General features: G+C 43.2%; 1 protein-coding gene across 2 annotated transcripts in view; it reads left to right on the top strand.

The window, feature by feature from the left end:
* SUCLG2 (succinate-CoA ligase GDP-forming subunit beta) overlaps positions 1–24,553 on the top strand; it is a 275,629-nt gene extending 251,076 nt beyond the window's left edge. For both annotated transcript variants that reach the window (XM_047094643.1, XM_047094644.1), the window contains exon 11: positions 23,497–24,553. In XM_047094643.1, coding sequence (XP_046950599.1) covers positions 23,497–23,612 — 116 coding nt within the window. In that variant the 3' untranslated portion in view covers positions 23,613–24,553. The remainder of the gene's footprint in view (positions 1–23,496) is intronic.
* The last annotated feature ends 1,258 nt before the right edge of the window (positions 24,554–25,811 follow it).

Here is a 25,811-nt window from a genome sequence, read left to right as displayed (position 1 = left end):
CACCTGGGTGGCTCAGTTGGTTGAGCATGCAACTCTTGATTTCAGCTCAGGTCATGATCCCCGTGTCGTGGGATCAAGCCCCCTGTCAGGCTCCAGGCTAAGCCTGGAACCTGCTTAAGATTCCCTCTCTCCCACCCTCTGCCCCTCTACCCTGCTGGTGCTCTTCCTCTCCCTTTCCCTCTCTCTCTGTCTCTAAAAAAACATAAGTTAATATTCTTTTACTGTTCACCAAGGACACTCTTACCTGAAAGTGGCAACTTTTTATTACAGGTATGTGGTGGTGAAAACAGTGACTGTTAATAAATACTATGTGCAGGTCATTGCGCTTTAGACATTAGGATGTATAGAAGTGTAATAAACTCTGTCAGTTACTGGATAAGCAAAAATACAACAAAGAGAAAAAAGAAAAAATTGACAGTACAGATAATATATACAAAATGTTAACAGGTGTTTGCCCCAATAGACTCTGCTTCTATCTTAGTAGCAGTAGCTATTGGGGCATCCCAGAGAGCCATCAGCTTGGCCAGTTGAATATTTGCAAATACTGATACCTTGCAACGCCCACTGTATCATGGAGAATTGTATGTGATGATTCAAGGTGAATTCAAAAAGCATACTGTCCCCCAAATTTACGTAGGCTAAAAATATCCATGGTGACCTTCTTTGTGACTATTCTTCTTCACTGTGATGCCCCCTATCCCATAATAAGCATCGAGGGCCTTTTATCAAGAGAGAAAAGCAGGCAAGCTTTTGACATTTCTGGAGTCCTAGCTGGTGTTCTTTTCTTCCTCTTGTAGGAATTAGTCTCTCGTGTGAAAAATGCCTCTCACACTCAACATGGTTTGTACCAAGGACAGCGATATTTTACCATATGTGATTTCTTGAAAACCAGCAGCCCCACACCAAGAGCAAACCTGTCCCCAAATTGTGTTCGTCCTACATAATAAATAAGAGAAAGATGAAGAATTCTGCTTTAATCGAGCTCTCCTCACTATTCATAGATAACAAAATGCAGAATGTTGGTGATGGTTTTACCCATAAAGTCCCCATAAAAAGAACTATAAATAAAAACCAAGCCAGTTCTCTTTATGTGAAAGGAATGTAGACTTCTGTAAAATATGTGTCCGTTAAGCTGAGTGCCTGTGTATCTCAGCCCACTTTCTTTGGCATACTCCTTTCTTTAAGCTTACTCAACATTGACTACTATAATTATAGCACATTTAGAGATGTGAGTCAGCAGAGAAATATCATAAAAGCAGACTTTCCAAGTTGAGCATAAGTTGAAATAAGTAAGATTTGAATCCCTGGAAAGGAAGGGGGAGGGAATTTGGTAAAGGATCAGGAGCAACTCATCAGATCTGTTCCATACTTGGCAGCTGCTACTGGGACCATAATAGTGGTAAAACCTGCAGCCTAGGACCTGGATAGATCAAGAAGCTGTCCTGGAGAGAGGAATGGCTTTGCAGCAATATGTCATGGCTAAAAAAACCAAGTGGGGTGGGGCGCCGGGGTGGCTCCGTTGATCAAGTGTCCGACTTCCGCTCATGTCACAATCTCACAGTTCATGAGTTTGAGCCCCACGTCAGGATCTGTGCTGACAACTCAGAGCCTGGAGCCTCCTTCAGATTCTGTGTATCCCTCTCTCTCTGCCCCTTCCCCGCTCATGCTCGCGCTCTCTCTCTCTCTCTCTCTCTTAAAAATAAATAAACATTAAAAAAAAAAGTGGGAAAATCATGTCAATAGCTAGAGTGTACAACATTAGGTAGTATCTAAAACCCAAGCAGGATTGTCACATAGAGGTAAAAGTAGAGTAGACAACGGCAGAGATAGAAGTGGAACTGAGGGGGTGCCTGGGTGACTTAGTTGGTTAGGTGTCTGACTCTTGATCTCAGCTTAGGTCTTGATCTCAGGGGCATAAATTCAAGCCCCACTCTGGGTTCTATGCTGGGCATGGAGCCTACTTGAAAGAAAGAAAGAAAAAGAAAAAGAAAGAAAGAAAGAGAGAGAAAGAAAGAGAGAGAGAAAGAAAAAGGAAGGAAGGAAGAAGGGAGGGAGGGAGGGAGGAAGGAAGGAAGGAAGGAAGGAAGGAAGGAAAAGTGAAATGAGCAGGGATAAAAAGGAAACTTGGGTTTTAAATAGTGACTGAGAATGAATGGTGGCATGGTTGACCGACCTGGGAAAGTCCGAAGTGGGAACCAGTTAGAACGGAGGCAGATGTGGCACAGAGGTATTGTCATCCTTGGTTGAGATGACCCTGTACAGTGTCAGATGGAGCACGTTTCGAGGTAGACATGGAGGAATACGGGGAATGACCCAAGGAGAAATGTCATAGAAAAATGGGCAAGTCAACCCATTTTGAAGTCCTCCAGTAAACCACACTCAGATCTGGCTGCAGGAGAAGTTGGTCTCCTGGGTGCACCTGGGTGACTCAGTTAAGCGTCTGACTTCAGCTCAGGTCATGATCTCACACTTCGTGAGTTTGAGCCCTGCGTCAGTCTCTCCTGACAGCTCAGAGCCTGGAGCCTGCGTTGGATTCTGTGTCTCCATTTCTCTCTGCCCCTTCCCTGCTCGTGCGCTCTCTCTCAAAAATAAAAAACATTGGAGGACCCTGGGAAGATGGTGGCATAGGAGGACGCTGGGCTCACCGCGCGTCCTGCTGATCACTTAGATTCCACCTACACCTGCCTAAATAACCTAGAAAACCGCCAGAAGACTAGCAGAACGGAGTCTCCGGAGCCAAGCTCAGACAAGAGGCCCACGGAAGAGGGTGGGAAGGGCGGTGAGGCGGTGCACGCTACAGGGACTGGCGGGAGGGAGCCGGGGCGGAGGGGCCGCCCGCCGGCCAAGCAGAGCCCCCGAGTCTGGCTTGTGAAAGCGGAGGGGCCGGACGGAGTGTGTTCCCACAGCAAGCGGGACTTGACATCTGGAAGGTTATAAGCTAACAGCTCTGCTCGGAGAACGGGAGGACAACGGGAGGGAGAGTTGTTGAGCCCCGGACGACAGAGCTCAGCTTGGCGGGGAACAAAGGCGCTCGCCAGCGCCATCTCCCTTGCCCATCCCCCAGCCAAAATCGCAAAGGGAACCGGTTCCTGCCAGGGAACTTGCTTGCACTGCGCAAACACCCAACGCTGTGCTTCTGCGGATCCATCCCTCTGGCGGGTCTGACTCCCTCCCGGTGCCGCAGGACCCCTCCCGAAGCGGATGTCCAAAGGAAAAGCAAGCTGAGCCTGCCCTTCCCGCCCCCGTGCACCTTGCCGATCCACCCCAGCTAATACGCCAGACCCACAGCACCACAAGCCTGGCAGTGTGCAAGTAGCCCAGACGGGCCATGCCACCCCACAGTGAATCCCGCCCCTAGGAGAGGGGAAGAGAAGGCACACACCAGTCTGACTGTGGCCCCGGCGGTGGGCTGGGGGCAGACATCAGGTCTGACTGCGGCCCCGCCCACCAACGCAAGTTATTCAAGACAGCACAGGGGAAGTGCCCCGCAGTCCCGCACCACTCCAGGGACTAGCCAAAATGACAAAACGGAAGAATTCCCCTCAGAAAAACGTCCAGGAGATAACAACAGCTAACGAACTGATCAAAAATGATTTAAACAATATAACAGAAAGTGAATTTAGAATAATAGTCATAAAATTAATCGCTGGGCTTGAAAACAGTATACAGGACAGCAGAGAATCTCTTGCTACAGAGATCAAGGGACTAAGGAACAGCCAGGAGGAGCTAAAAAATACTATCAACGAGTTACAAAATAAAATGGAGACAACTACAGCTCGGATTGAAGAGGCAGAAGAGAGAATAGGTGAACTAGAAGATAAAATTATGGAAAAAGAAGAAGCTGAGAAAAAGAGAGCTAAAAGAATCCAGGAGTATAAGGGGAAAATTAGAGAACTAAGTGATGCACTAAAGAGAAATAACATATGCATAATTGGTATTCCAGAGGAGGAAGAGAGAGGGAAAGGTGCTGAAGGTGTACTTGAAGAAATAACTTCCTGGATCTGGGGAAGGAAAAAGGCACTGAAATCTAAGAGGCACAGAGAACTCCCTTCAGATGTTAACTTGAATCGATCTTCTGCACGACATATCATAGTGAAACTGGCAAAATACAAGGATAAAGAGAAAATTCTGAAAGCAGCTAGAGATAAACGTGCTCTAACATACAAAGGGAGACCTATAAGACTCGTGACCGATCTCTCTACTGCAACTTGGCAGGCCAGAAAGGAATGGCAGGAGATCTTCAATGTGATGAACAGAAAAAATATGCAGCCGAGAATCCTTTACCCAGCAAGTCTGTCATTTAAAATAGAAGGAGAGGTAAAGGTCTTCCCAAACAAACAAAAACTGAAGGAATTCGTCACCACTAAACCAGCCCTACAAGAGATCCTAAGGGGGGATCCTGTGAGACAAAGTACCAGAGACATTGCTACAAGCATGAAACCTGTGGACATCACAATGACGCTAAACCCGTATCTTTCTATAATAACACTGAATGTAAATGGACTAAATGTGCCAACCAAAAGACATAGGGTATCAGAATGGATAAAAAAACAAGACCCATCTATTTTCTGTCTACAAGAGACTGATTTTAGACCTGAGGACACCTTCAGATTGAGAGTGAGGGGATGGAGAACTATTTATCATGCCACTGGAAGTCAAAAGAAAGCTGGAGTAGCCATACTTATATCAGACAAACTGACTTTAAATTAAAGGCTGTAACAAGAGATGAAGAAGGGCATTATATAATAATCACAGGGTCTATCCATCAGGAAGAGCTAACAATTATAAATGTCTATGCGCCGAATACCGGAGCCCCCAAATATATAAAACAATTACTCATAAACAGAAGCAACCTTATTGATAAGAATGTGGTAATTGCAGGGGACTTTAACACTCCACTTACAGAAATGGATAGATCATCTAGACACACGGTCAATAAAGAAACAAGGGCCCTGAATGATACATTGGATCAGATGGACTTGACAGATATATTTAGAACTCTGCATCCCAAAGCAACAGAATATACTTTCTTCTCGAGTGCACATGGAACATTCTCCAAGATAGATCACCTACTAGGTCACAAAACAGCCCTTCATAAGTATACAAGAATTGAAATCATACCATGCATACTTTCAGACCACAATGCTATGAAGCTTGAAATCAACCACAGAAAAAAGTCTGGAAAACCTCCAAAAGCATGGAGGTTAAAGAACACCCTACTAACGAATGAATGGGTCAACCAGGCAATTAGAGAAGAAATTAAAAAATATATGGAAACAAACGAAAATGAAAATACAACAATCCAAACACTTTGAGATGCAGCGAAGGCAGTCCTGAGAGGAAAATACATTGCAATCCAGGCCTATCTCAAGAAACAAGAAAAATCCCAAGTACAAAATCTAACAGCACACCTAAAGGAAATACAAGCAGAACAGCAAAGACACCCCAAACTGAGCAGAAGAAGAGAAATAAAGATCAGAACATAAATAAACAATATAGAATCTAAAAAAACAGTAGAGCAGATCAACGAAACCAAGAGTTGGTTTTTTTAAAAAATAAACAAAATTGATAAGCCTCTAGCCAGGCTTCTCAAAAAGAAAAGGGAGATGACCCAACTAGATAAAATCATGAATGAAAATGGAATTATTACAACCAATCCCTCAGAGATACAAGAAATTATCAGGGAATATTATGAAAAATTATATGCCAACAAACTGGACAACCTGGAAAAAGGGACAAATTCCTAAGCACCCACACACTTCCAAAACTCAAACAGGAGGAAATAGAAAGCTTGAACAGACCCATAAGCAGCGAAGAAATTGAATCAGTCATCAAAAATCTCCCAACAAATAAGAGTCCAGGACCAGATGGCTTCCCAGGGGAGTTGTACCAGACGTTTAAAGCAGAGATAATACCTATCCCTCTCAAGCTATTCCAAAAAATAGAAAGGGAAGGAAAACTTCCAGACTCATTCTATGAAGCCAGTATTACTTTGATTCCTAAACCAGAGAGAGATCCAGTAAAAAAAAGAGAACTACAGGCCAATATCACTGATGAATATGGATGCAAAAATTCTCAATAAGATACTAGCAAATCGAATTCAACAGCATATAAAAAGAATTATTCACCATGATCAAGTGGGATTCTATCCTGGGATGCAGGGCTGGTTCAATATTCGCAAATCAATCAATGTGATACATCACATTAATAAAAGAAAATATAAGAACCATATGATCCTGTCAATCGATGCAGAAAAGGCCTTTGACAAAATTCAGCAACTTTCTTAATAAAAACCCTCGAGAAAGTCGGGATAGAAGGAACATACTTCAACATCATAAAAGCCATTTATGAAAAGCCCACAGCTAACATCATCCTCAATGGGAAAAAACTGAGAGCTTTTTCCCTGAGATCAGGAACACGCCAGGGATGTCCACTCTCACCACTGTTGTTTAACATAGTGTTGGAAGTTCTAGCATGAGCAATCAGACAACAAAAGGAAATCAAAGGCATCAAAATTGGCAAAGATGAAGTCAAGCTTTCACTTTTTGCAGATGACATGATACTATACATGGAAAATCCGATAGACTCCACCAGAAGTCTGCTAGAACTGATACATGAATTTAGCAAAGTTGCAGGATACAAAATCAATGTACAGAAATCAGTTGCATTCTTATACACTAATAATGAAGCAACAGAAAGACAAATAAAGAAACTGATCCCATTCACAATTGCACCAAGAAGCATAAAACACCTAGGAATAAATCTAATCAAAGATGTAAAAGATCTGTATGCTGACAACTATAGAAAGCTTATGAAGGAAATTGAAGAAGATACAAAGAAATGGAAAAACATTCCGTGCTCATGGATTGGAAGAATAAATATTGTCAAAATGTCAATACTACCCAAAGCTATCTACACATTCAATGCAATCCCAATCAAAATTGCACCAGCATTCTTCTCAAAACTAGAACAAGCAATCCTAAAATTCATATGGAACCACAAAAGGCCCCGAATAGCCAAAGTAATTTTGAAGAAGAAGACCAAAGCAGGAGGCATCACAATCCCAGCCTTTAGCCTCTACTACAAAGCTGTAATCCTCAAGACAGCATGGTATTGTCACAAAAACAGACACATAGACCAATGGAATAGAATAGAAACCCCAGAACTAGACACACAAACGTATGGCCAACTCATCTTTGACAAAGCAGGAAAGAACATCCAATGGAAAAAAGACAGTCTCTTTCACAAATGGTGCTGGGAGAACTGGACAGCAACATGCAGAAGATTGAAACTAGACCACTTTTTCACACCATTCACAAAAAATAAACTCAAAATGGATAAAGGACCTGAATGTGAGACAGGAAACCATCCAAACCCTAGAGGAGAAAGCAGGAAAAGACCTCTCTGACCTCAGCCGTAGCAATCTCTTACTCGATACATCCCCAAAGGCAAGGGAATTAAAAGCAAAAATGAACTACTGGGACCTTATGAAGATAAAAAGCTTCTGCACAGCAAAGGAAACAACCAACAAAACTAAAAGGCAACCAACGGAATGGGAAAAGATATTTGCAAATGACATATCGGACAAAGGGCTAGTATCCAAAATCTATAAAGAGCTCACCAAACCCCACACCCGAAAAACAAATAACCCAGTGAAGAAATGGGCAGAAAACATGAATAGACACTTCTCTAAAGAAGACATCCGGATGGCCAACAGGCACATGAAAAGATGCTCAACGTCGCTCCTCATCAGGGAAATATAAATCAAAACCACACTCAGATATCACCTCACGCCAGTCAGAGTGGCCAAAATGAACAAATCAGGAGACTATAGATGCTGGTGAGGATGTGGAGAAATGGGAACTCTCTTGCACTGTTGGTGGGAATGCAAATTGGTGCAGCCACTCTGGAAAACAGTGTGGAGGTTCCTCAAAAAACTAAAAATAGACCTACCCTATGACCCAGCAATAGCACTGCTAGGAATTTACCCAAGGGATACAGGAGTACTGATGCATAGGGGCACTTGTACCCCAATGTTTATAGCAGCACTCTCAACAATAGCCAAATTATGGAAAGAGCCTAAATGTCCATCCACTGATGAATGGATAAAAAAAATTGTGGTTGATATACACAATGGAGTACTATGTGGCAATGAGAAAGAAGGAAATATGGCCCTTTGTAGCACCGTGGATGGAACTGGAGAGTGTGATGCTAAGTGAAATAAGCCATACAGAGAAAGACAGATACCATATGGTTTCACTCTTATGTGGATCCTGAGAAACTTAACAGGAACCCATGGGGGAGGGGAAGGAAAAAAAAAAGGTTATAGTGGAAGAGAGCCAAAGCATAAGAGACTCTTAAAAACTGAGAACAAACTGAGGGATGATGGGGGGTGGGAGCAAGGGGAGGGTGGGTGATGGGTATTGAGGAGGGCACCTTTTGGAATGAGCACTGGGTGTTGTATGGAAACCAATTGGACAATAAACTTCATATATTGAAAAATACATAAATAAATAAGAAAGAAAGAAAGAAAGAAAGAAAGAAAGAAAGAAAGAAAGAAAGAAAGAAATTGGTCTCCTACAGTACAGCCAAGTTAAAAGGAAAAACCAACTCTCCTATTACAGAAAGTCTGGTTCTCAGTGCTTCCAAGAGGAAACAGTGGCTAACTCTGGGACCTTTTGAGGAATTTCTCTTATACTTAATATAAATTTTCCATTAGCTTTCTCTAGGTTGGAACCCAAAATCTGTTCCTCCCACAAGGAAAAACCAACTCTCCTATTACAGAAAGTCTGGTTCTCAGTGCTTCCAAGAGGAAACAGTGGCTAACTCTGGGACCTTTTGAGGAATTTCTCTTATACTTAATATAAATTTTCCATTAGCTTTCTCTAGGTTGGAACCCAAAATCTGTTCCTCCCACAAATCTCTGTGCATTTGGTTATATTTTACCCAACCTTACACTATGATACGGATTCTTCTTTTTTTCTTAATTAAGCAGCTCTTCATCTGTCCTGACAGAGCAAGCAAGGTAAAGTGGTACGAAGAGGCAGGAACATTGTGGAGAATTTTAGTGGTAGTTGCTATTTAACTTGATAACACACTATACTTTTATTTTAACTGATGAATTTTTTAATTGTATTTATTCATGTTAATACTCAGATTGGTTCACATTTCCCGAATGCACACCATCATCTAGCTAGTAAAAGGGAGATGGGAAAAGATGTCCGTCATCCCAGCATCTGTGATAAAGCTTAGCGACCCATAAAAAACTAAGTGTGGTAGAAAAATTTTACTGGAGTCTGAATTGCAATAATAAATAATTATTATTGCTAACATTTGTTAACTTGCTAAGTTTCAGATACTCTGACATATAGCTATATAGTCTAAATAAATGTCAGATTTTTAATGACCAAGAAAACAGGCGTTTCAAAAGCCGATGACAGATTTTATTATAAGTGTCTACTTCTTGTAAATAAAGAAGGTAGTCTCTCTTAGTTGTTATGTGGCCATTTGGAAGATCCAAGATCCTTGCCATAATTCTCACTGATTTATGACCCACGTTTTCAAGACTCTATTGCCACACACAATGTAATAGAAATGTCTTGATGAGGAAAGTTTTAATCAAATCAAGCTTGATTTAGTGGGATTTTGTGGACAAATCTTTGTTCTCAGCTGTGTAATAAGTACAAGTTGTTTTACCAGTGGATAAGGAAAAGATTACTCTCCTCTTTGAAAATGGTAACTTCATAATTACATATATTTAATTGCCTTATTGCAACAGAACTCACCAGCTGAGACACAGGATTACTTTTATTTAAAAGACTCCTTGGTAAATCAGACAATCACATTTTGGTGGGGGAATTTAGTTTTTTTACACAGTTGTTTCTGGCATAAATAAAGGACAAATAACCTGACGTGTTTATTTTTTTTTTGTCTCTGAAATATATATATACTTGGCACAAAAGTTAACTAGATGGCTAATTTAGTCCAAACCATGATACTATTGAGAAAAATGTACAGACATTTATTAACAGCTTTGTGTATCCAATGTGCAAAGATGTTTTAGCCTAAGCTTTGGGTTTTGTACAGGTAGTTTTACTGTTCTAGATCAGGGCTTTCCAGTATCTTTATAGAGAATTTTTTTTTAATTTCATGTTTTTGGTATTGTCCCATCTAAATCTGCAGCAAACTTCTATACCTCAGATAAGCTGAAGAGGAATATGCTTTTCTCTCACGTGCTCATTGTGATTCCACGTTAGGCTATAAATAATAATGAGTCTAGATAATTGATAGATTGGATCCTGTTTCTTAGTCAAATCGTTCAGTTTGATTTTTCCGTACAATGCAGAAAGGTTTGTTTCAGCAACATAAACATTCTGCTTCTCTTTTGACAAAACAAGAGTCCCTTGTGGTTCCCTTGCTTGTTCTTATCAATCTCTTTAATGTTCCCTAGACTCCCTTTATAGCTGTTGAGAACATAAATGTCTCCAAGTCCACAACTTCATATCCCGTTTTCTTTTACTTTCTTGACTAAGGCTCCAGCAGCTCTTCTCTGTGGACACTGCCTTATTCTTGCTCTCTGAAATACTGACACATTGGAGCCACAGCCAGGGCAGTGCACCCGTAGTATCCTTCTTAGCACAGACACCGTAAAATTGCCTGTGATGCTATAGTCTGCTCAAGGGGCAAAGAAGCCTTGAGTATGAAAGCGTTCAGGGGCAGCCATACAGCTTTCAGCTGTGTCCACACACTTGGCAGCCGTCCATTCTGCCAGTCTTCCCTTATGCTAAGATGTGAGACCAAGAGAGGAGGCCAGTAATTATTCTTTTGACTCCCATCATAAAAGGCAGCGTTGGCAGACTGACTGTGGCCGACTAGCTGGGAAGACTTTTCATTCAGCCTATTTGAGCCCTAGGTTTGCTGCTGACCCCCAGAGTCATCAGAGAATAAGGGAGCCCTGGTCGAGGGACTGAATGATCCTGGGCGGAGGGAACGTGGATGCCCAGCAGGGCCAAGGGGCTGATGCTGTGCCCGTTAACATCCCCCGACCTCTTAGCACATTTCCCAGCATGTGCGCTCTACCGAGTTTTCATCTCTCCTGTTCTCACTCTCTGTTCCCTTGCAAGGCCAGGTGGACCTGTTCCCCACCTCCACCCCCAGCCTCTCCAAGCACACCTTCCCTCCACTTCTCAGTTTGTTCTGTGGTCTTTGGAGATGTGGCTCCAGGAGGAGGGGTCAGATGTTCTCTGTGAGTGCTCGTCTCGTTTCCTTTTTGGGTTCCGTTCTCCTTGTTCTTTCTGTCCCCATTCTCCCGGTCCCTGTTTTCTGCACACCTTTCTCCTCACCTTGCTTTCTGCCTCACTAGTGCCCATTCACCCCTCCTCGTCCCCTCCCTTCCTTCACTGTCCGTGGATGTACCCTTCCTAGGACTGAGTTCACTTGCTGTCAGTGTCTGTCACCTCTCCCCGCTTCGGTCACCAGCACCATCTTCCTGAGTATCCTCCCTAGTATTGATTCATCATCACCAGGTTAAACCAGAGGACATGTTGGAGACCATCCTGCTCTGTCATCAAGGCTTAAATCCTCTCATTGTCTAAATCGATAAACATTTCTGAATGCTTCAACCTTGCCACACTTAAACATTACACCAAGTCTCACAAGATATAACCTAAAGTATTAGGGTAGCTAAAGCCTTTTTAGAGCAAATATTTTAAGTTTCCAGACATACATTAATCAACTATACTTGGTCTTTTGAATTTTCATCTTACCCCTAGATGGTTCATGTGGGTAACTGAAATTTTTACCATGTTGGACATCTGCACAAGAGAAAGCCACTCATTGACCCAGAGGACAGTAGGCATCCAACCCGTCCATGTTGCTGGGTCTTTGAGGTGATCCTTCCTCCTCTGGGGACCCTGGTGAGAAATACAGTGACGCAGTAAGAGACCAAAATATCACCTTCGTTACTGGTGAAGAAGGTGAAGGATGAACCGTATTGTGTGCCGACAGTGGGCGTTCTTACTCTGAGTCACAGACGCGCCTAGTTACAAGCACCACAGACCCTGAGGGGCAGTGTGGGCTCCCTGAGAGAGCACAGTCCAAAGGACAGGCAAAGGAAGGGGCTGGGCTACTCATACCAACTTTCTTCTTTCAAAAATCCCGGGTTGGGCTGCCTGGGTGGCTCAGTCGGTTGGGCGTCCGACTTCGGCTCAGGTCATGATCTCACGGTCCATGAGTTCGAGCCCCGCGTCAGGCTCCGTGCTGACAGCTCAGAGCCTGGAGCCTGTTTCCGATTCTGTGTCTCCCTCTCTCTCTGACCTTCCCCCATTCATGCTCTCTGTCTCTCTCTGTCTCAAAAATGAATAAACGTTAAAAAAAATTTTTTTTTAAAAAACAAAAATCCCGGGCAGAGAGGTTTCTCCGCTGCCAGTGCAGTGTCAGTGATGGTCAAAGATGAGCCCAGGAGCGTCATGCTGTGTGTGGAAGGAAACACCCCCTAACGCACATCCAGGTGATTAGTCTGCCCTGGACACGGGCTGCCGATGCCTTTTGGTCAGGTGCCCACCTCAGTCCAGGCAGTGGTCCTTGCTTCAAAAGCAGGGACCTCACATTGTTCCCATGGGACACTTGTAATCAGGAGGGATTTTAGAGCATGACAGGTCTGGACATGACACATCCTAAGTCCCACACATCACGACACCACCTTCTGCTTTGTGGGTGTCTTCTGAGTGATCAGTCAGTTCGTATCTCCGTGCCTCAGTTTCTTTATATAACACTTGAAAGTCACATTTGTTCAGCCACCGAAGAGAGAGGAAACACGTTGCTCAGGAAGGGGACACACTGGTAGATTCTGTCTGTCCTACTTAAAGGCGACAGATGTGTCCGGTGACTGAGACTCTCCCAGAGGGTGCCACCTTGAGGCTGTCCTGAGGCAGAGCCATCTAGGAGGAAGGACTGCCCAAGAATGGGTTAGAACAGGCAGGACAAATAAATAGCTTTCATCTCATGCCACCTTCTATTTATTGGCAGTGGCTGCCCACAGTGCTGGGCCGAGAAAGATGCTGAGACTGTATCCCAGGTCAGCGGAAAAGAGCTCTGTGGTCATCGTCTTCTGCAGTTTGTGGGAAAGGAGAGTAGGGGCACTCGAGCCAACTATCAGCCTCTGTTGATTCAAAGAGAGCAAGAGTAGGTAGAATTTTCTGCCCTGGAAATACAGTGGCTTGCTGCATCAGAAGTGGGAAGCAAGAACCACAAGCTGGAGAAGTACATGATGAGGCCGGGTTCTTGTCCTCCACAGCCACAGCACCAGAAATTTGGATTGTATGGAGCAAAGGTCTGCAGACTTTTTCTGTCATGGCCAAACTTGAGGCTTTGTGGGCCGTGTATTCCCTGTTGCAGTAACTCACCTCTCCCGTTGTAGCACAGAAACAGCATAGACAGTATAGGAATGGGGATGACCATGCCGCGGTAAATCTTTGTTCCAAAGACAGTGGGACATAATTTGCAGCCTGGTGTAGAGAAGAGACCAGTGGCAAGGCCTGGAATTCTGGAAACTCCCCACGGTACCTGAGTCTAAAGCCTCCTCCGTCCTCAGCTCTGAAAGGTTTTTTAAAAGTCAAGAAAAATGCGGTGATACTAAGCTCTGAGAACCTAACAGCTCAAGGAACAGATCAGCAGTGAGATCCACTTGGCCATTCCCCCCACGTAAGTACAGAATCACAGACAGTGACGCCACGATGTCACTTCTCAGGCAGCATGGGAGCTCCAGGGTCAGGATCACAGACAAAAGTCCCACACTGCCAAAATTACCTTTGAAAATTCCTGAAATCATGCCTAAGTTAGAATATACATGAATTGAAAGCCATGCGGTAGACTCCAGGAAGGCAAATCTCCCTAAGTCTGTGTCAATGTTTTTTATGAGAAAGGCTCTATTCTGTTCTTTATGAGAACGGCCCTATTCCGAGCAGGTACAGAATTGTAGGGCATTCTGGCTTGCCAGAGGATACATTCCATTCCATACATTTGTCTTAGGTTAACATATATGTTGCTTTTTTGAGGGTTTACGTGGTTGAAAGTGAAAGTGTGGGCACCTAGCATGCGGCCTCAGTGAATATATGTTAGACTTGGTTCTAAATCTGGCTTGCACACCCTTCTTGGAAGCACTGTGGAGAAGACCCTAGCCATCGGCCTCCTGCCACTTGGCGTCGGTGGTTCCTATGGGCATCATGAGAATAACACTCACACCCTCGGCGGTGGTTTCTTCTTACCCTGGGAGGAGAAGTCATCAAGGAGAATAGGTGTGCACAGGATGTCTTTTGTCACTTTTAATTTTTCTAAAATGTGAGGAATCCACGGCATTTCTGTAAGATACTCTTCCAACTACAGTAACTTCCCAAGGTCGCTCAGCTTCTCGGTGACAGCCAGGTTTAAAATCTCCATTTCCTCACCTGTGAAGCAGGAATAGAAATATGGCGGTCTCATGGGGTTGTTGCAAGGAGAAGATGAGTTTTACAGTAACCCAGACAGTCCCTGGCTCAGTAAACATTGGCTGCCATTATTACTCGAGCTCTTGTTTGTAACTCCACCAGGGGGCACTCTGTGCGCCAAGCAGGGCCAGTCTGTGGGCTGGCAGCAAAGTGCCAAGCAAGGTGTTAGATACTGGTTGCACATCATCTGTGGCAAGTGAGGACTGCTGATGCAGCAGGAGTTTTACCTCTGATTCTCAATGAATTATTCCATTTTTAGCAGTACAATACCAAAAGACATGTGAAAAGTTATCTACATTTACATGTCACCAAGAAAATGGGCCCCTTCTATCTGGTTGTCACTTGAAAGGATAATAATGGAAGAGGAGCAAGGGCAAAAGGACAGTGACCATTTTAGGAGGAATCTGCTGCTCTGTGGAACCTGGTTTGTTTCCACTGACCTCCTTTCTCCCTGGGGTGGAGGCGGGGAAAGATTTGATTCCTTAGAGCAGGGGTCGACGTATTTTAGGATTGATGGGCCATGCTGACTCTGTCACAACTGCTCAGCTCTGCCTTTGGTGGCACAGAAGCAGCCATGGACAATCTGCAAATGAATCACTTTGGCTGCATTCCAGTAAAACTTTATTTATGGGCACGGAAATTTGAATTTCATGTGACTTTCATGTATCACAAAATATTATTCTTCTGATTTTTTTCCAACTATTTAAAAATGTAACAACTATTCTTAGCTGACTTAGAATAGCCCTGATTTAGAACACCAGACCGAGAGTCAGTCCTGTACATGGCTCGCTGATTATTTCACCAGAGCAAATCACCTAACATTTCCGGGCCTCAGTTTCCTCTAGTGAAAACAAGAGACTTTGATCCTAAAGGACGCTTAGGATTCCTCCTAGCGCTTAGACGCCAAGTTACACGGTTGTCATGCAGCTTTGCAGTCATACAAATCTGTGTTCTCGCGTTGGCTTAGCCTTTGACTTGCTCGGAGACGTTGGGCAAGTTCCTCAGCCTCCCAGTGCCTCAGTCGTCTCATCTGTAAAATGGGGATGAAGATGATGTCTTTTTTAGGGTTGCTATGAAGGTTGAAGTGATACGATAATTGTGAACCCCTTAACTCCTGTATCCAACAAATATTTATTGTACCTAGTGTATATACGATAAGTGCTAACTGTTGCATTCTTAAAAAGCTCAATTCCTATTATAATATTACTCTTTATTTATTTATTTATGAGAGAGGGAGCAAGAGGAGAGAGAGCACACACATGAGCAGGGGAGGGGGCAGAGAGAGGGTGAGAGACAATCATAAGCAGAATCCGGTTCAGCACAGAGATCGATGCAGAGCTCGATCTCATGAACTGTGAGATCATGACCTGAGCTGAAATGAAGACGTGGATGCTTAACCAACTATTATTTGCCCCCGCAAATAATACTTCTTCAAAAAGCCTAATTTCTCTATACTTTTGACTAGAGAGTAATTTTCTTCACAGCCCTGTGATAAAAGACTGGCCTGAGTTGGGGGCAAGGGGCCCACCTTTTGAACAAAACCCTGTGATTTCTGTCCACTCCCATGATCTTCTCTCCCAGGTCATGAAAGCAAAGAATAAATTTTGATAAATTAACCTTCATCTCTCTTTACAGCTCTCTCACTCCACCTGGTGGCAGGAAGTCAATGGTAAAACATGCACAAGTGGAGACTTTTAAAAATTTCATAATTATTCTTTTTATAATATCCTCTATTGGCAGAGCAAGACTTCATTTTAGAATCATTCCCCTTTGATTGTCTGTGTATTGCCATTTTTAAGGCACGCATTGGGGAGATAACCACTTAGCTTAGCAGCTTTCAGCAAGCAGATGTTAAGAAGTACTTGAAGTTGAACCAACGTGAGTCAATCAGTTATCTGTACAGGTGGTTATTAAAACTGTAGTCCTGCAGCCTCATTAAAAAGCAATGCAGCATTTAATAATTTTTAGAACATGTCAGCGGCACTAATTTAAATGTGGGGAAGAGATCAATTTCCTTTGTAATTGGGTACACAGGCATAAACACGGTCTTTGGAACTCTCAGTTCCGAGCCAGAGTTTAAAGTGGCTATGATGGTTCACTTTTTGGAAATAAAGGCAAGCAAGGGGGTGGGTAGCAGGTGTCAGCCACTTGGTGAATCCAGAAGAAACCAACCTTGAATATTCAAAGAACAGCATTAATGAAAGAAATCCACACAACAGCAAGCGTTTGCCCAAGGCTTCCCCTGATTCTCTTTTCTTTTCCAGTGACCTCATTTCCAGGCTGCTGGTTTTCTTTCTGACCCTCTTCTCTGTGCATTCCCCCTTCCCCTTCTAGCTGCTCTCTCCATAGGAACCAGGCAGCAGGGTCTGTGGGCAGCAAGGCCTGCCCTAGCTTTGCTTCTTTCTCCCTGGCCTGTGGGCAGGAGAACCAACGAGGGAGAAACCAGCTTGGAAGCCAGGACAGGGTGCTGGCAGAGTCAGGGCAGGGGCTGGTGCCATGGGACTTGGCGGGCTCACTTGCTTCCCTTGTTCTCTATGCCTCTTTTGTGTGCCTTCCCCCTCTGGGATATTCCTTACTATGTGTTCTCTCTCTCTCTCTCTCTCTCTCTCTCTCTTTCCCTCCTTCCCTCCCTCCTCCTCCCCCCCAGAACCAAGCCCTTTTCCTTCCCCCCTCCTCCCCACCCCTCTCCTCTCTCCTTTTTCTCTTCTCTTCTTCTTCCTCTCCCTCTCCCTGTTTCATGCTGGGGTTCTGAGTATGCCTAGCCTGTGCTTAATAATTAAGGCTGTAATTAAAGTGTAACTGGAAGCATAATTAAAATTCACTTTAATGGATCCTGGAATTGTGAAGCAATTAGGCATTTTGCTATGGCCCTGCAGGAGCAGCTGGAAGGAGAGAAGGGCCCATTTTCCTGGGCTCTGCTCTACCCAGTCTCTTCCGGCCCCGCCCCCTGGTTGTTAACCTTGAGGAAGGCCTTCCTGGCCAGGAGGGACAGAGGAGTGGTGGCAGCTTGGAGTCTTCTAGGGCACCGCATAGAGCCAGCTGCTGCTCAGCCCTTCTTAGAGAAAGAGGCCACCACAAAAGCCCCTGGAGAACCTGAGAAAACTCAGGAACAGTCACTCCTAATTTCCCTCAGGTCATTTGGGGCTTCTGTTTCAGTCCTATTAAAAAAATGGGTTATTTGGGGGTGTCGGGCCAGCCAGCAAGGTGATCAGAAAAGCTCCCACACCTCACCAACTGAAGCACACTTGGTATGTGTGAGTCCATCCACCGTCATTCAGCCCATCAGCAAGCCCGGGTTGTGTCATGGAAACTGCACTGAGCGCAGAGATCCTGGTGGGCCGGCCTGACAGAATGTCAGCCTAGATGAAGCTTGTGTTTGGTGGGGGCGAGAGAAGCGTCAGTGAGCAGTCCCAATAGTGCTGTGATTCCGGAAGTACAAGGTGGGATGGAAGCTCACTTACAAGTCCTGCTCTAGTTTAAGGGCTGGGGGAGTAGTGACAAGGGAGGCATCCCCAAAGACATGCCATTTATTTTTATTTCAATTAATTTATTATTTTGAGAGAGAGACAGAGACAGCACAAGGCGGGAAGGGGCAGGGAGAGGGGGAGAAAATCCCAAGCAGGCTCTGCGATGTCAGCACAGAGCCCAGTGTGAAGCTCGAACTCATGAAACCATGAGATAATGACCCGAGCCAAAACCAAGAGTCAGATGCTCAACTGACTGAGCCACCCAGGCGCCCCAGGAAATGCCATTTAAACAAATATCTCATGAACGTTTGGGTGTTGGCCAAGCAGAAGACAAGAGTTCTGGTTGGAGGACTCGAGGCCAAAGGTCCAGCATGTCTGCGGGTTCACGGATTTCTAAATCGGTCGTTTTCCACCTTTGGGAATACCTGATGCTCAGTTAAGTCCTGAAGAAGATGTTAATTCAGGAACTGGTTTAGTTAGGTTTCTTGGTTGCAAGGAAGAGTGACTTGTTCCAGTAGTCTCAGAACCCTAAAACGGTCCACAGCCAGTCTGTAGCCATGAAAAGAACGCAGGTAAAACTGAATAAACAGTTCTCAGAATGGACAGCAGCCATAATGAAGCCGGCCCCCAGGAGGAGGAGGCTGTGGCGTGGAGGCCAACCTCAGGAGCAGCACTCCAGCAGCCTGTGCACTTGACTCCACCCCTCTCTGCATGTTTGCACTGCCTCTGTCTCACCTGCTTACTAACGGCTGATTAAGTCCTTTTCATGCTACTGTTTCCCATTTCGTGTGTGCTACCCATTCAGATTCTCAGCAGAGCAAACCTGACTGCACAAGCTAATGGCCATCGTCTGTATTTGCACCACCCTTGGGTCAGGTGCAGTCATCTTGGGAACAGTCCACGTCTGCCTTGGGACAAAGATCACCATGTGGTCCCTCCTCGAGAAGGGGACAGTTGGTAGGGTCGGTGTAGCCAGGCAGGGAGGCTGGAGAAAGCAGACACCCTACTTGTACCCGATCCTTGCTCTCAAATAATTTATAGTATCATTGAAGTTTAGACGATCTCGTGCGTGCAAAAGTGCCACAAATTTTAAATTGTAAATTTGACTCCTCAAACAGGAGTCACCAGGAAATCAAAGTAGAGTGGGAAGACCAAAGGATTTTGAGACCTCATCCTGCCAATCACCAGGCCTCAGTGCTCTTGGCCAAGAAATAAATAAATGAATAAAAAGCACTCATTTATAAAGACCTGACTCACCGGGTCTTTTAGAACCACCAAATTCACAAGTTCAAAGGTTCAAAGTAATGTGGGAAGACTGGAAAACAGATTATTTTTTTTATTATTGTCAATGTGATTATGACGATATCCTCTATTTATAAAGGTTGTCATTCATGGTTCAGCATGGTTGTTTCAAGCATTAGTTCCAGGAATCATTCAGACCAGTGAGAGATCAAGTTCAGTTTTCATTCAACTACTTCCTAACTATTCCTAGCCATGCTAGCTAGACTTGAGCCTTTAACTTACCTGTGCCTCAGTCCTCCCTTCTGTAAAAGGAGATAATAATGGTAGCTCTCTCAGGGATGCTCTTGAGTAGCAAATGAACTAATAGAACTGAACATTGCAGGACACCTGCTAAGTTGCTGTTAATGCTTTTGTTACTGTTACCACTCCTGTTGATGCTGCTAATTCTCGTACTGGTTCAGTTCCTCAGAGAGAACTTGACAGGCTTGGCTAAGATCTGTGTTCACAGGAGGACTCTGTCACCAAAGGAAGGTAGTCAGAGATGTGGAATGTTCAGGGAGATGAATCTGCCTCTTGATGCGTGGGGTTCTTGGAAGCTGTCTGTGTGGAGGCTGTTCTAAAGAGAAAGGAAAGAAGGAGAAGAGCCTTTCTGACCCAAATTTAGATTTCTTCCCTGGTGGATTAGAGGACAGGTAGGCAGAGAACTCTAGTCTATGTCTCTGTTGAAGGAGATAGAGGTTTACATATTTAACTTTCATTGACCTTCTGGTCCAAAGACCAGTTCCATTCTGTGTCAGTCAGGACTTTGCTGCACACTGTGTCATTATTCCATGAAAGCCCTACTTACGGATTAATGTCAGAATTCCTTAGCCTAATATTCAACACCTGCCATCATCTGATCCTCTGTTCTACTTTTCAACCTCTGGGACCTTGTCGGAAACTTCTACCATATGTATCAAAATGAACACTGAGGTTGGTTGGATTAATGAAATAATAAATCTTTACATCTGCATTAGGTAACTAGTGTGTAACAAATTGCCTTTAACACAGGAACGTTGTTGATCTCACAGTGTTCTGTGGTAGGGAATCTGAGGGTGGCTTAGTTGGGTCCTTTGGTTTAAGTTCTCAAAGCTGCAGTCAAAGTGTCAGCCAGGGATAGGGTCATATCAAGGCTCGACTGGGAAAGGATCGCTTCCCAATACGTCATTGTTGGCAGGATATAGTTCCCCATGGGCTGTCAGGCTGAAGGCTTCAGTTGCTCCTCGGCTTTTGGCTGGAGGCAGCCCTGAATTCCTTGCCTCGTGGACTTCTCCATAGGGCAGTCCACAGTATGGCAATGTGCTGCATCAGAGTGAACAGAGTCAGAAGGAACAAGGAAGAAGTCCTGGGATTTTGGAACTTAGTCTCAGAGATGACATTCTGTCACTCTTGCTCTTCTTAGTCATTAGAAGCAAGTTGCTGGTTCTACCAACAGCCAAAGGGGTTACACAGGGGCGTGGACAGCAGGAAGTAGGAACTGACCACAGAGAGCCATTTTGGAAGCTGGCTACCACCCTTACAAAGTAATGTGTCAGTCAAAGTAACGCCGGTTCCTGTAACAGATAAATGTTGAAATGTGATTCTTAATGTAGTAGAAAGTTCTTTCTCATTAATATGAAGTCTGAAAGGGTGCATGAGTAGGGTGCTCTGCTCTACAGAATTATTCTGGTATCCATGCTGAAGGAGGCATTGCCATGTCCAGAAAGGGGATTTTCAGAGTTGTCTTGGCTGGTGACATTCCAGAAGGTACACAGGGAAAAAACCGAGTGACTGCAGGAGCTCACAAGGGCAATTTTTATGGGCACATATTTCATGGCGCTCACACACTCTTGGCCAGAACTCAGTCACATGACCCCACATACATGCAAGGGAGACCTGGGAAATGTAGTTCCTGGTTGGTCAGAAGAGGAGCGTGACTGTCTCGTTGATGGCGAGCTAAGTCGGCCACAGATTCCTAGACATTTACAAAATGATTTCACATGTGTTATTTCATTTGCTCCTCCTCACAACCCATGCTGTCAGCATTATTATCCTCATTTTATAAACAAGGAAACCAACCAGCGATATTCTGGTTAGAACATTCAGAGTTGTATTATTAGAACAGAGTTCAGGTTCCCATCACTGCCACATACAGTCTGTGACTGTAGAAAAGTTCTTTAACCTCTCTGTGCCTCTCTTGCCTCATCTGTGAAATAGGGACAGTAAGATCTAGGCATCGTCATCATAAAGATTTCATATACTGCGTGGAAGTCACTTAGCATTATGTCTGGCGTGTGTATTAGTTATGAGGAAGACGATCATAATGTTATGTCTGGGGATTAAGAAGTTGAGGCTCAAAGCTGTTACATAATTTACCCAAAACTGTGCAACTAATCTACAACAGAGCCAGGATGAGAAGCTAGGGATGTTTGTTTGTTTGTTTGTTTGTTTGTTTGTTTGTTTTGAGAGAGAGAGCCCAAGAAGGGGCAGAGAGAGAGAGAGAGAGAGGGAGGGAGAGAGAGAGAGAATCTCTCCTCACCGTCAGCAAGGAGGCCTTCTCTGGGCTCAATCTCACAAACTGTGAGATCATGACTTAAGCCAAAGTGAAGAGTTGGACCAAGGCTTAACCAACTGAGCCACCCAGGTAACAGCTTCCTTACCTTTTGCATTTTGTTTCCTAAAGAGGATATTTAGCAGATTTCCTGTGGAAAAGAGCAGTGAGTTAGCCTTGAACTAAAGATGCAATGCCAAGTGTTCACTTCGCCACAGCTGTGGTGGCCCCCGGCTCCCAGGGAATCCACACTACATCACCTTGTTAGCGCAAATGTTCCCCTTGAACTCGGCATTTGCCTGTTTGTATGAAACATGCTGACCAAGTGCTTCCTTTTTATTTGTACTCTTAGGTCCTCCAAGGCCTATATTTCAAGGTCTTTGTATATAAATAGGCTCTGCCTTGCTAACTAGATAAAAGCACAGGAAATGATGTAAGATGAGGTATTTCATTAGACTCTTAAATGTTACCACATTTCTCCTAGGGGCTTGTTCACTCTGCAAGAACAGAAGAGCAGTTTGCTTGCTAAATAGTCAAGTCGCAGAAGCACACCTCTGGGTGGGGTAGCTTGGCCCACAAGTGCTACGAATCTGCCGAGAATGGGAGACAAAGATACACCATCACAGGCTGCATGCAGTACTCTTTTTGGAACCCTCTGCCCTTTTTGTCATACGGAGCAGGGAGGAAGCGAGAACACGTGTGTTGAATAACTATCATTGTTTCCAAAGCGGTGGATTCATGGCCATAGGTGGGCAGACCCTCAAAACTTTAGTTTCATGAGATCTTTAAGATAGTTGCCTTCTAGTATGGGCCAAAACCACGTTAAATCCGCTCGACTGTGGATTATCAGCTGAAATGTCTGCTTTTATCAGTAAAAAAAAAAAAAATGTCCATTAGTCTCAGGCAATTCCAGTCTTTCGTCTTGCTTATTAGCCAGACCACCACTTGTTAGAGATCTTGCCACGTCATCTTCCCTGTCAGTGATGTCGATTAGAACATATATTTACTTCATTTCCTGGTGAAAAGCTAGCTCAGATCAGTCCTGTGCATCTTCACTTGTTACTTTCAGTATTCTGTGGCTACCAACCCATCGATTCGCCGTTCTCTTGCTCATACTGGACACATAGCTTTTTCTTTAGATTCTGTATTCAGGTTGTTCAAGCAAGGGGCACATCGGTTTCAGAAGATTTTCTTTTTTCGAATCAGTGGACCAAGTAGTTGTTGATCTTTCTTCGTTCACAGTCTTATAAGAATGTCATTATCTGCATTTTTTAAATGCCAGAAAAAAATATAGGTAGTATATTTTTATGTTATATTTTATGTATGTTATTTATTTATATTTATGTATTTTATTTGTATTTAAGTAAGTTTATATAATTTATATTGTATAAGTGTGTGTATAAGTGTACACATATTTATATGTATTTTTATTTATATTTTGTATATACATATATGTGTATATGTATATATACACATTTACATGTGTATATATATAGATATATATAGATATATATATGTCTTATAATGCCAGACATTTGAGGTGAAAAAAAGGAAAAAAGTAAATTTTTCTGGTGGATACGTCTAAATAGCCAAATCTGAATCATAAAAAAGCTGAACCTGAGCTGTAATTGGTGAGACCTGGGTCTCGCACAATTTCAGGTTGTACGAAACTTTCCAGGGCCCTACCTCCAGTTTCATTTCAGTGACTGTCCGTACCCCCCTGCCCACCTTCTAGGAACCAATGTCCACGAGGCCCAAAACATCCTCAGTAACAGTGGACTCCCCATTACTTCAGCTGTGGACCTGGAGGATGCCGCCAAGAAGTCTGTGGCCAGCGTGGCTAAGAAGTGACAGCTTCGTCCTGACCCTTGGAGGAAGAAGGCCATTGTCTCATAAAAAGGAATGATTCATCACTATGAAGGAAATGGTCATCCGATTGGGGGGAAAATGGGTGAGGGGATGAGCCATAATCACTCTGTGAAAAATCTTAAATCTGCATTTTCTTGAATAAGATAGCTAGCCCACCTCAATAATCTGATGTCGCTTACAATCTTACATGTTCTGTTCTCATACTTTTCGGTCACTGTGAACCTGCTCAGTAAGCATTACTTGTTGCCGACTTTAGGGGAGCAGTCTGTTTGGCCAAGCAGTGTGTGTATATATGGAATTTGAGATCAGACCAATTCTACGATTTTTAATAATAAAAAATTCACATGCTCTAAAAAGTCAAACAAGATTACGTTTAACAGCTTAACTTTCAAAGAGGCACAGCGAAGACTTTCAAAACTGTTATACACTGCAACAGCTTTTACAAGTTTCTAATTCCAACGCACTTAGAAAGTCCATGAATGTTCCAAAACACGTTGTTTTGCAGTGGAAGATCTACATTAATATCTCACACATATATTCTACCATTTGCCTTAATAGTGAATATACTGTGTACCTCACACTAAAAATAACGCCAGAAGCCTTATTTGTGATTTTGGAATAGAAGCTTCTATTTCAACGTCAAAACCGAAGAATGCTGATTCTTATGGAAATCTCCATAATTAAGTCATTTCAAGAAGAGACAGCACTCAAGATCAAATTATGTTGTGTTGGTATCTTTCCTCCCCTCCTTTTTCCCTCCAGAATCTGCCAGCTGGGAAAATGTAATTGAGAGAATCTGGCTTTTTTTTCATAATGCCTGTTTTTGTGGTGGGAAAGGATTTGAATTAGGTCTTTGTTGAAATTTTAGTAAATTCTTATCTGTACACAAATTTAAATAAAATTCTATGTTTTGTAAGCTGTAAGAGCTGTGTATTTCTTGTGTTAGTCAATTTCATCCCTCAATTTTATGTCTTAGATAAGAATCCAAAATTAGAAAATTTGGGAGTGTTCCAGGATTATTTCAGTTTCACTCACCTTTATCAACAACCATTTCTGTTAGCAGCATATGCAATGAAAGAATAAAAATTATAAGTCCAGGTAAGTGTTACAATGTCTAACAGGTTAAAATGTGACTTCAGTCTGCATAGCACTGAAGGAAATATAGGTGTAAACTCATCCTATTTAATGAGGTTCAGTTGCCAGCATTGAAGGTCTTTCTCTTCATGTATGAATGTTTAGCAGACCAGACTTTTGTTTGTTTGGTCAGTTTACATTGTTCTCATAAATCTCACATATGGACAGCAGTTAAAATGTCATTTTTTTTATAGCTCCATATTTGCCACGGAGAAAAAAAACATTGAATGGATCAGTCTTACAGTCTTTTTAAATTGTTATGCAGTGAATGAAAAATATTACCAATGTCTTTTTAAATGTGGTTTGGCTTTTGATCGCTTAATAACTAGTTAGCAGGTAAAAGAAATAACATATACATTGTCAACTAGACAAAAATCAGCATATTTAAATTTTTTGCCCTTTGTAAAAGCTTATGTTCACATAGCTATATTTACTGTTGTTTCAAATGAAACCAATTTGGAGGAGGAGATAAAGGAATGAAGTCATTCATGTGTCAGTTTCTAACAGGGTTAATAGTAAGCAAATAGTCCTTTATTTTCAAATAAGTGTTTTTTTCCATTTTTTTTTTTTGTCAGAATTAAGTTCTTTTTTCCCTCTTGGAAGTTCAAAGTTTGAGTTTATGTCATTCACATAATATCTTGGGGCAGACCTCAGCATAGTTTCCATAAATATTTCTGGAATGAATCACTGGGATGTGTGTGTTGACCCAGCTATTGTGACTGATGACACAGGGTAGAATTAGGGACAGTTGGTGTTGGTAGTGTATCTAAAATCTTCCATATGTTATCTACACCATTATTCCCTATATTTCTGACCTTCCAGCATCCCTTTGAAGTCTGTTTCCTGATCTCTATATAAGTATGAAGAGTAATTTCCTTTAAATCAGATCAGTAATTTTTTTTAGGGAGAGAGAGGGTGTGTGTGAGCAGGGGAGAGGGGTAGAGGAAGAGAGAATCTTAATCAGGCTCCACAGTCAGCACAAAGCCCAATGCAGGGCTCTATCTCACGACCCTGAGATCATGACCTGAGCTGCAATCAAGAGTCAGA

This window comes from Lynx rufus, unplaced genomic scaffold, assembly GCF_022079265.1.
Source record: "Lynx rufus isolate CCGP_SWC_20201006 ecotype Redwood Valley unplaced genomic scaffold, mLynRuf1.p SCAF_4, whole genome shotgun sequence".
Lineage (NCBI taxonomy): Eukaryota > Metazoa > Chordata > Mammalia > Carnivora > Felidae > Lynx > Lynx rufus.
The sequence above is the reverse complement of the archived record's forward strand: the minus strand, read 5'-3'. Positions and strand labels throughout refer to the sequence as shown.